The sequence below is a fragment of the Scyliorhinus torazame genome, chromosome 1, assembly GCF_047496885.1.
Source record: "Scyliorhinus torazame isolate Kashiwa2021f chromosome 1, sScyTor2.1, whole genome shotgun sequence".
Taxonomy (NCBI): Eukaryota; Metazoa; Chordata; class Chondrichthyes; order Carcharhiniformes; family Scyliorhinidae; genus Scyliorhinus; species Scyliorhinus torazame.
The window spans coordinates 97,360,362-97,372,454 of NC_092707.1; the positions used below are offsets into that span (position 1 = coordinate 97,360,362).

General features: G+C 45.3%; 1 protein-coding gene across 2 annotated transcripts in view; it reads right to left on the minus strand.

Moving 5' to 3' along the window:
- Positions 1-1,711: 1,711 nt before the first annotated feature.
- rab36 (RAB36, member RAS oncogene family) overlaps positions 1,712-12,093 on the minus strand; it is an 89,503-nt gene continuing 79,121 nt past the window's right edge. The window contains exons 10-11 of one of the 2 annotated variants that reach the window (XM_072498498.1): positions 7,401-7,520; positions 1,712-4,246 (exon numbers count right to left, since the gene is read on the minus strand). In XM_072498498.1, the coding sequence (XP_072354599.1) occupies positions 4,182-4,246; positions 7,401-7,520 (185 nt within the window). In that variant the 3' untranslated portion in view covers positions 1,712-4,181. Of the gene's footprint in view, positions 4,247-7,400; positions 7,521-12,093 lie in introns of those variants that run through there. The other variant, XR_011940648.1, reaches the window with a different exon arrangement.

Genomic DNA, 12,093 nt, shown 5'->3' on the forward strand with positions numbered 1-12,093 from the left:
CATGTCCCGCAGAACCTCATCAAGGTCAGCCTGGTGCTGGGTCACAACCCCCAGCGAATCAGACATTCTGCCAAGACCCCCAGCCATGGCCATCACCGACTGCGCGATGCCTTGGTCACCTTCACTAATGGTGCCGATGTCGTGCATCAGGCTCTCCACTGCGGTCGCCACCCGAGCAGTGTGAGGCTTGGTGCCACTCTTTGCCAGTGCCATTTCCTGCTCACATAGACTCTGGGACTCCTCCAATCAGCTATGGACCTGCTGGAGTGACGCTGACATCTCCCTCTGAATGTCCTGAAAGCTCCCTATCGTCGCCATCAGCTCCGGGATGACCTCTTCCATAGGCTCAACATCAGGCTGGGGCCCAGCTGGGTCCTGGGATCCAGCAGACTCTGGCTGCTTTCTCGCCTGGGTTTTTCTGCCTCCTCCTGATGTACATCAGCAGCAGTGTGGTGCTCACCAGATTGTGCCCCAGAAGCCTCATCACTAACAGTGCCCACCGAGATGCATGTATCTGCACACGTGTCTTCCTCGGAGCTCCCCTCCGAGGTGGTCTGCTGGGAGGCTGGAGAGAGTACCATCCAGGATGGGCCGGTGCAGTCAGCTGGTGGGCCTGTGGGAGAATGGACAGGTGGTCAGTGAGAGGGATGGGTCAGTCAGTAAGGCAATAACAACTCATGGTTGACAGGTTCTCCTGGTGGGGCCCAGTGGCTCCTCACCTCTGCGGCGTCCACCAGCCCCTCTGTTGGTGACCGCTCTGTCCTCGGCCACCCTAGTCACCTCCAGGGAATGCTCCTCGAAGAGAGGTGAGGATTCTTATGTCCGGCACCCCACCGCCAGTTTGTGCCCTCTCCTGATGGTTTTGGGAGAGCTTTTCCTGACTAGACACAAAGAGGGCATTGTTCATCACATGCATGGTTCACAGTGCCGGGGTGGGGGGTGAAGGAAGGGTTGGTGGGGTTGAAGGAAGAGGGGGGTAGAGGGAGCGGAAAGGTCTCAGTGGGGCAGGGGTTGGTGTCCACTCACCCATGTTGCCCGGTGTAGGTCGTTGACCTTTTCCGAAACTGGAGGCCATTCCTTCTGGTCATACCCCCGGCGCTCATAGTCGCCGCCACCTTGTCCCAGGCAGAACTGTGGCTCACCCTCCGGGACCTTCGGGGGAACTGGACATCCCTCCTGGCCTCCACTGCATCTAGGAGCCTGACCAGATCTGCATCCCCGAATCTTGGGGCCGGTCTCCTGGGCGGCATTGTTGCGAGCTGGCTGGGGTTGGCTGTACAAGAGCTGTTTAAGTGCTGCTTGACCCTGTTAGCGGTGGGCCGGCGGGCGCAGTGCCGATGAATCGGCTGGTGAGCCTTCATTTGCGGCGAGAAGCCTGTGGGGCTTAGTTAAATGGACCAATTAATGTTGCTGGCCTCACTGGGCCGAGCGCTGGGAAGCTCACGGCAGTTCCCACTCGCTACCACAATTGGAAAACTTTCCGGAGAATCGTGCCAATTATATTTTTTTCCATAAGAATAGAGCTGCATTGCTAACGTACTTGTTCAAAGCTACCAATTTAATACGATTGGCGGCTATTAGCATTTGACATTGAAGCCATTTCTTTATTTCTCTAGCATTTCAGTAAATTCAGAATTTAAATGATAAAATCTCTAATCCTGTACTGTTCAAACATAAAACATAAAATGAAAAAAACTGGTATGAACAGGAATTTCATCTTTGAAGGCTACAAGACAAAATACTTTATTACACAATGTAGGCAGCATAATACAAACGTTAAATGACATTCCACTGTAGTTTGATATCTTTCAAACTTAGGCCACATCTTCATAGTGTCTATGAATGATTAATTGTTTTCAGCATTTTCACACATTCCTTAGTAACTTAAACATCTTTAATCCAATTTGCTCTTCTTCTTGCCGTAGAACACCAATCCTCACTGGGTTGTGACAACAGTGCCAATCATTTCTTTGGGGCAGATTAGTCAAGTTGCCACTTAATTTATATTTGTGCTTGGGGTGCAAGCATCGCAAGAATGAATAAAAATGAATAAACCTTGGGCATAAATAGAACCTAACATGGACAGATGTTCTTCACTGTGATTGAGGTTGTTACAACTCAAAAGTGAATTTAGTTTACTTGGCATGTAGGCTTCAATTCAGGAAAAAGCTCATTACTCCCTTACTGTCCCACAAAACATTGCTGAAAATAATAATAATAATCGCTTATTGTCGCAAGTAGGCTTCAATGAAGTTACTGTGAAAAGCCCCTAGTCGCCACATTCCGGCGCCTGTTCGGGGAGGCTGGTACGGGAATTGAACCCGCGCTGCTGCCTTGTTCTGCAATACAAGCCAACTGTTTAGCTCAGTGTACTAAACCAGCCCCAGGAAACATGCAATGTGTATGACTCATGATAAATTGGAATATTAAAGGTGCTTTCATACTACACAAAGTGTGAACATAATTGTAGTTTCAGCTACTTGTTCAGTTTGGGTGGAAAAGTAAACTTTCAGGCGTGATAAACTGTTAATCCTGAGGCTGCGGTGACAAGGAGAAACCTCCTAATATCTTGGAATCACAGGAACTTCAACAATGGAGGAGGCTACTTGGTCCCTTGTGTTAGGTCCACGTCACTACTAACTACTCAGAAATAATTTCTCTGTCCTGTACACCATGTAGGTCTAAAACACAATAAAGTGGGCAGAGGCAACCCATTTTCCTTTACTGAAAATCTGTTAGCTTTGAATTTAGGAACAATCACATCAGAGATGAATGACAGAAGACAAGTCCAGTGACATTGATTGCTTGGGGAGAGTGTATTGGATGATTACCTGGGAGACCAGAGTTCAAATCTAGTCTCAAAGCACACTTTTTACTCAGTTTTCCCCTTGGGGGGTTTGGCAGCTTCAGTGATACCATCTAGAGCAGGGAGTCAGGAGTGGTGAGTGGTGCTGGGGTGGGAGGGGGGAGGGGAAAGCAAGGGGCTGGAAAGAAGAGCCCAAGAAGAGAACCAAACCAGTTTTGTTGTCCAATTTGCCTGATCAAAGAGCATAACATTATGTGCGTGGGACGACCAACATAGCAATATGAGATTAAATTCAGGCCTCAGGTTTATAGATCGTCAGGGATTCTATGCCTCTATGATACATTTTTAACATTTTATACCGCCTATTTATCTATCAAAGTAATTCTCAATTCAGCAACTGGGCATAAGAACAATGTAAAGCTACCTCCACCCCACAGTAACTTCAGATTTCCCCCTCCCTCCTTCCTAATGAAGAAGTACCTGGGTTTCACTTAGCAAGGGACAAGGCCAGGATTCATCATTGAGGAGAAAAAGGACATAAACCTTGAGCCAGAGCACTGACCTCTAACATGCCGCAATCTCTTGGTGATTCCAAACTCCAAGCATACTTACACACAGAACAAGAAATTCACAAAATACTCATCCCTTTTGATGGATAAGAGAAACTCCATGCCAGCACTGGGCACATAAAATTAGGGTTGTTTGATAATTCTAGTCCCAGTAAGAGGATCTCACCTCAGCTTGTCAATGTTCACTTGTCTTCACTCCAAAAAAACATTAATGATCCCTCCCCATTGTCAGGGTTCCATATTTGGATCGTGACCGTTGATATAGTCTTGTTAATGATGAAAAACAGTACGCTCATATTTTATAAAGATTACACACAATGATCTCAAGGACCTTCAGCTATTCAGCAAACCCATTGCTGTTTCACAAGTCGGCAATTTAAAAAAAAGGTATTTGTCATCGACATTAGGTCACATTGAAGTGACCTTTGACATAAGTGCTATTAGAAACGAAACAATCCTTAATCCAAATTAATAAATAACTGATCTTCAGTGGCATTTGTCTCAAATAGTTTTGCCTTATATATATTTATTAAATTGATATATTTCTTCCTTAGCCCTCAGAAGATATCAATAACCTTTCTAAAAGGCTCACTTCAGCCCACAACTCAATTTCTGTCGAGAGTCTTAGTGTTCTGTAGCTTCTAGCCATCCTGGATGGTTCTTTTTATATAAATCATGGGCAATATTTGTCCAGAATTATCGGACCTCAACCTGACATGGGACTGCAATCAATGCATTGTTTAAATCCACAACCACGGAATCAAATGGAGGTTTAGTCATTGTTACAAAAGTCTGGAAATTGGATTTCAGCAGCAGCTAGTGTTGGAATTGGTCCCGTTTCCTGAGGACTCAGCTGTAGTTTTATCCATTCCTGTGTTTTTGGAAGAAAGAAAAACATTTGTAACTTTACAAGACAAATTATTTTCTCTTTATTGCAAACTTAGCAGTCATTATATTCTGTACCGTCTTTAGATCCACCCCCTCACTCTATCCCATTTATTGCTGGGTTGACCCGCTTAACCACTCCCATGAACTGTGCTCTTGCCGCCGAAGAGGGGAATTGCTTCTTCATAAGTTTCTTTCCATATGCCCATACCCCCTTTCTACATTGTGGTTTTCAAAGAAGAAATGAGCCCAGACTGCAGTTAAACCTCATCAACAGTGGAAGCTGCAAACCCCAATCCTACCATATCATGGCAGTGTCTGCCACTACGACACAAGCATTGATGAACTCTGGTAACTCATAATGCCTACGGGTTTGCTGAACTTAATTACCTAACTTAATTTACAATAAGTAAAATTAAAAATCCAACAAAAATCTTAACTCAAAGAATTTGATAAGTCTCGTCAATCCACAGTAAAGGGAAATCAGTTCAGACTGGCCTACATGTGACTCCAGATCCACAGCAATGTGGTTGACTCTTAAATGCCCCCCTCAAGGGCAATTAGTGATGGGCAATAAATGCTGGCCCAGCTGGCGATGCCCACATCCCATAAAATAATAAAAACAACTAAAGTTCAAAAGTGGCCACTTAATGGCCTTTTCCCATCCAACCTCAGTTTTTATGCTGGCGGGCACAGAAATGACTGAGGGTGGGAAACAGAAAAGGTTCTCACCTTAATCCTGGGGTTCGGGGTGGGGGGGGTGGGTGTGGATACCTCCAACAGAAGGTCTCTTCATACTTGGGATGTTCTTTTCTCATGGACCGGAGACCGGCCCTCCCATCCTCCCAGTCTACTCCCCCCCCCCCCCCCCTCCCCCCCCCCCCCCCCCCAACCTCCACAGTGAGATCAACCCACCCCGTGACCCCAGGGTATCCTCTGCACGCCTCTCCTTGTGATGTCTGGTACTCACGATCACGGAGGTCCCTGGGGCTTAGTCTAAGGCACGGTACTGCAGTATCTCTTCCAGCTACTGCAGCACTCTGCCTGGATGAGCTAGAGATGGGCCGACAACTCTCCAAGGTGGGATTTCCTTCCAAGGCCAGAAGGGGGGAGTAGGCTGGGAGGGCCAGTGGTCTCCGGTCCATGAGTAAAGAGCCTTCTGTCAATCAAGACTCATTAGAGCGTGAAATGGTGTAGCCTGTCGGAGTCAGGGGGATGTGACCTGCTGACTTTCCAGGTGACAGGTGTGGTAAATTCAGGCCATGATACAATCTGAAGGTCCTGGCATTTTGTATAAATGCTGAATGGGATTTTATTCTTCAGTTTGAAAGACAGAGGAAGTGGTGGCACAGTGGTATTGTCACTGGATTAGTAATCCAGAGACTCAGGGTAATGCCCTGGGGACTGGGTTTGAATCCCATATTGGTAGATGGTGGAATTTGAATTCAATAAAATCTGGAATTAAAAGTCTAATAATGACCATGAACCCATTGCAAGATTGTTGTAAAAACCCATTTGGAGGAAATCTGGCTAAATGTGACATGCAAGCCACTCAGTTCAGGGGCAATTAGAGATGGGCATGTGCTTGCCAGCGACGTGCAAATCCCATGAAAGAAAAAACAAGAAGCAGTGCCCAACTTTATTCAAGACCGACCATAGAATCATAAAATCCCTACAGTGCAGAAGGAGGCCATTCGGCCCATCGATTCTGCACTGGCCCTTGCTGCAATAGAGCACCCTACCGAGGCCCAATCCCCCACTCCTCGCCCTGTAACCCCACATAACTATTGGGCAATTTAGCATGGCCAATTCACCTAACCTGCACATCTTTGGTCTGTGGGAGAAAACCAAGCACCCGGAGGAAACCTACGCAGACACGGGGAGAACATGCAAACTCCACACAGTGACCTATTTAATGACCACCTCCCCCAACCACTGTCACTTTATCTCCACCAAATATCATTAATTACCCATTAAAGGCGGCAGCAAAGAAGCTAATCAAAGTCCATTGGACATGTTTTTGGACTCATTTGAAACAAGTCTTACTGCTGACTCCCTACCATTTTAAAATGGATTCCTTTTGAAAATGGGCTGCCTGGAAATTGGGCATGAATATTGTTTCAAGAAAGACTCCACCCTCATCATACTGGCTGTGAAGTATGTTGATTATCACAAAGTGAATGTATTTTGTATCTTATAATTTAATATAAAAAAGGAGCAATTATTAGCATTCTCCCTTTCTGAAATGAAACCAATGCAAGCTATAAAATTCCACTCTTCTTCCATATATTGTTTTCATTTACATATATTGATTTCACTAGCTGTTCAGGGTGCCTCAGTAAGGCCTTCACATATTGCATGAGGGTGGGGATTATATATTCACTCCAAACTGCTATAAAGTCTTGACTAAAAGCTTAATCCAGAACAAAACTGAAATGAAAGGTTTTAAACTGTTAGAGGCAGGCTATTATTGACTATGGAAAGATATTTTATGAATTCTTATAATTAAGCATCTTGAAGGCCACACAGTCAGAATGATGATGGATTTTGGAATGACAGCAGTGAAATTTGCCGAGTGCACTGCTAGAATGATGTTTTGGGATGTATTCCCTGGATTCAATGATAATAAATTCAGAAACTGTTATGCTGAAGAAACTATTATACCTGCTTTAAACTGGCTGGCTATTTTAACAGTAGAATTTCATATCATCACGTCTGCCAACTGCTATCCCATTCCTGCTTGTCACCGAGATCAAGAATTAATTTCCCCCCCCCCCTTGTTCATTGGATGAGAGTGCCGCTGATAAGGTCAATATTTATTTCCTATCCCTGATTGTCCTTGAGAAGGAGGTGAGCCGACTTTCTGAACTGCTGGAATTCATGTTTTCCAGTGGAAATAAGGGCGGGTGGTGGGATTGATTGGGAGGAGGAAATTTGGAACTAGGGCCTGTGTGTAGTGCCCAAAATGAAGAGGAGAGAGTTTGATTTCAAGTGAGGCAGTGACAGAAGACAATCCTCAACTGAGAGCTATTATGACTTCCTCACTAATGGTCAAAACTTTCAATTAAGAACTTTTAGGAGCACCACCATGAGAATGCATTCATTGTGCAAAATTCCACTTCATTACAGTGAACACTTACGGATGGTGCTTCCCTCACCAATCCTCGCAGAACGAAAGTCTTTTTTTTCCAATTCTTTCAGTAAGGAAGCTTCAAATGTCAGGGCTGCCACTCTGAAGAAGAATTCCCTCACATTTTCACCTGTGGGCACAATGTACTGCAACTTCAATTCCAACAAGATGTTCTCCCAATTTCACCTTAACCACTTCACGGATTGGTTTCCGATTCTCGTATTTAATTGCCATGCCTATTGATTTTGCTCGTCACAGTGGTTTATAAAATTACAAGACAATTCCAGGCATCCCATTATACTTCTAAGGTCACCAGCTGCAAATGCAATTAATCTATTGTATATTTACTAGTTAATGTCAAAATCATAGGCTAATTCCATTTGAAACATGATTAACATAGAATTTACAGTGCAGAAGGAGGCCATTCGGCCCATTGACTCTGCACCGGCTCTTGGAAAGAGCACCCTTCCCAAGGTCAACACCTCCACCCGATCCCCATAACCCAGTAACCCCACCCAACACTACGGGCAATTTTGGACACTAAGGGCAATTTATCATGGCCAATCCACCTAACCTGCACATCTTTGGACTGTGGGAGGAACCCGGAGCACCCGGAGGAAACCCACGCACGCACGGGGGAGGATGTGCAGACTCCGCACAGACAGTGACCCAAGCCAGAATCGAACTTGGGACCCTGGAGCTGTAAAGCATTTGTGCTATCCACAATGCTACCGTGCTGCCCCGATGAACTACTACTACTACCAAATTCCCATCCGTTAACTCAGAAGCGAGGATGGGGCCAACTGATTTCACTCTATTATTATTTGTTCTGACTAACCTGGGTGTTTTTGTCATCTGTGTCCCTTTTTATGACAAGTCACTCCTGGCTCAGAATCTTATGTTCCCCCACTGGTTGGGAAGCAAAAGCTGCCAAAAACTACCAGCCCAATCAGAGCGTCGACAGCTTAGCATCACCACCCCTAATAGTGGCCATCGCTGACAGTGAAACACCAGGGATAGGGCTATAATGAGGTCTAAAGCCAAGTTGCCCTGGCAGAAACTTAGTATCAGTGAGCAAGATATTGCTGAGTAAGTGCCACTTGATAGCACTGTTAATGACTTCTTCCATCACCTTGCTGATGATTGAGCGTAGACCAATGGGGCAGTATTTAGCCAGATTGGATTTGTCTTGCTTTTCATTGTCAGGGTGTTAGCCGTTTTAGTTGCTGTGATATGAAGAGTCTAAAGTTCTTGTTCCTTTTCACCAAACACCATTTATTTCACTTCCACAGCCTCTGCACAAAACTCTTAACAACACACCACCTGACAGAGGCCACCTGAAGCCCCTTTACATATCAGTGTCAATTAATGGATACTTAACATAAATGAGACAACTAATTGCAATGTCTCTTAACCCATTACTTAACACAGGGCACACCTAGGCAGTTTTCCACATTGCCAAGCAGATGCCTTTATTTAAGTTGTGCTGGAATATCTTGGAAGCTGTTTCTGGAACACAAGTCTTCCATAATACAGCCACAATGTTGTCAGCGCCCACAGCCTGTGCTGCACCCAGTGCCTTCAGCTGTTTCTTGCTATCACATGAATAAATTGAGTTGGCAAAGACTGACTTCTATGATGCAGGGCACCTCAGGAGGAGACAGACATGGATCATCCACTTGGCACATTTTTTTAGGAAGATGTTTTGCTTGAGTTTTCATATTTTATATCCAACAATTTATAAATTATAAAACCGTGCAAAAACCAACACACATATTCACAAGCGAGAATCTTCACATCTTCACAACAGCTGTGGCTGTTATGTGGCTTTAACCGGCACACATATTTTACATCCCCAATATGACCAGAACACGTATTTACAGACATTTATATACAATTTGGTTTGGGCCTTAGCTTGTCATCCGACCGGTTCCTTGCGGCTTGTCCCTCCTGCATTCTTGTTGCACTCCTTCGCTCTCCCCTTAGTCTCCCCCCTGCCCCCCTTTCCTTTTCCTCCCTGCCCCTTGACTCGCCAGTGTCTCCCCCACCTTACTCTGCTGGTTGCTGGCTATGAATAAGTCTTGAAACAAGTTGGTGAACGGCTTCCACATCCTATGGAAGCCTTCTTCCGACCCATGGATGGTGAATCTTATTTTCTCCAGCCTGAGAAATTCTGCCAGGTCAGACAGCCAGTCTGCAGCGTTGTTGGTGCTGCTGATTGCCAACCGAGCAGGAATCTCTGGCGGGCGATCAGGGACGGAAAGGCTAGGGCGTCGGCCCCCCTCCCCATGAGCTCTGGCTGAGCTGATACCCTGAAGACCCTCACTCCCATAAGCCTGGACATGGTCTCAAAGAAGGATATCCAGTAACCGACAAGTCAGGGGCAAGCCCAGATCATGTGGGTGAGGTTGGCCGGGCCTCCCTGGCACCGTTCACATTTGTCCTCCACCTCCTGGAAGAACCTGCTCATTTGCGTTCTTGTTAGGTGCGCTCTGTGCACCACCTTTAGCTGCATTAGGCATAACCCTGCACACGTGGAGGTGAAGTTTTCCCTAGGCAGTGCTTCGATCCAGAGTCCTCTCCCTATTTTTATGCCTAGTTCCTCCTCCCATTTTGTCTTGTCTCGTCCAGAGGGTACCTCCGCCAGGAGTCGCTCAGACATGTCTGCACAGTTCCCCTCCCATAGGTCATCCGCATCCAGCAGTTCTTCTACTCCACAGTTCTTCTAATCTGACTGAAAATGGTTGCAAATGCTTCAGCCTTATATTGTTCACTCATGTTCTGGGTTACCCCATCATAGAGGATAGGAATCTTGTGAAACCTCCTCCTCGAGTTAGTTGTCTACTACCATTCATGACTGGATGTGGAGGATTGCAGTTTTGTTCCAATCAGTTGGCTGTGGGATCTCTTAGCTCTGTCTATCACATGCTGCTTCTGTCGTTTAACATGCAAGTAGTCCTCTGTTGTAGCTTTACCCAGTTGGTACTTCATGTGCTCCTGGTCTGTTCCCCTGCAATCTTCACTGAACCAGATTTGATCTCCTAGCTTGATGGTAATGGTAGAATGAGGGTATGCCAAGCCATAAGGATACATTTGGTTGAATACAGTTTGGCAACTGCTGATAGCCCACAGCACCTCATGGGTGCCAGTTGTAAGCTGCTAGATCAGTTTTGAATCTATCCCATTTATCATTGTGCTGGTGCCACATAACATGATAGAGAGTATCCACAGTGTGAAGATGGCACTTCATCTCCACAAGGACTGTGTGGTGGTCACATTTCCAATACTATTATGGATAGATGCATCTCTGACAGAGAGGATAAGATCGAGCAAATTTTCCTCTTTTTGGTTCCCTCACCACTGGCTGTACACCCAGTTTGGCAGACATGTCCTTCGGAACTTTACTAGCTCAATCAGTAGTGGTGGTCACAAGTGTGAGGTAATGCAATTTGGAAGGTCCAATGCATGTAGGAATTACACAATAAATTGTATAACTCTTGCGATTACTGACAGGCAGAGAGATCTGGGCGTGCATGTCCACCGATCACTGAAAGTGGCAATGCATGTGGATAAGGTGGTCAAGAAGGCATACGGCATGCTGGTTGGGGCATTGAATATAAAAATTGGCAAGTCATGTTGCAGCTGTACAGGACTTTAGTTAGGCCGCATTTTGGAATATTGTTAACAATTCTGATCACCAGAAGAATGTGGCTGCTTTGGAGAGGGTACAGAAGCAGTTTACTAGGATGTTGCCTGATATGGAGGGCATCAGCTCTGAGGAGAAGTTAGATAAACTCGGTCTATTCTCACTGGAATGACGGAGGTTGAAAGGCGACCTGATAGATGTCTACAAGATTATGAGTGGCATGGACAGAGTGGATAGTCAGATGTTCTTTCCTAAGGTAGGAGAGTCAACTACTAGGGGACATAGGTTTAAAGTGCATGGGGAAAAGTTTAGAACAGATGTGCGAAGCAAGTTTTTTACACAAAGAGTGGTAAATATATGGAACACGCTGTCCTGGGAGGTGGTGGGAGCAGGTACAATAGCAGCATTTAAAGGACATCTAGACAAACATATGAATAGGGTGGAAATGGAAGGATACGGACTCCCTAAGTGCAGACAGTTTTAGTTTAGGCAGGTATCATGGTCGGCGCAGGCTTGGAGGGCCAAAGGGCCTGTTCCTGTGCTGTATTGTTCTTTGTTCTTTGGTGCTGCTGTGCCACTCTTGGTGATGAACATTAAATCATGCAATTGTTACAATGCAGGAGACCAAACAGCCCATCATGTATGCACTGGTTCTCTGAATGAGCTATTTATTAGTATCATCCTCCCATCTTCACCTCCTGGCTCTGCACATTTACCTTTTCAGAAATAGTCCAAATCTCTATTGAATGCTTCAATTGAACCAGCCTCCATCACACTCTCAGGAAGTGAATTCTAGACCTTAACCACTTGATGTATGAATAAGTCTTTTCTCATATTGCATTTGCTTCTTTTTCCATAGACTTTAAATCTGTACCCTCTCATTCTCGATCTTTTCATGAGTGGGAATAGTTTCTCCCTTTCTACTCTGACAAGACCCCTCATGATTTTGAATACCTCGAGTAAATCACATCCTTTCTTCCAAGGAAAACATCCTAACTTCTCCATTCTACTTTCATATGTCCCGAGAACCGTAATTGTGAATCTTTTCTTCACTCTC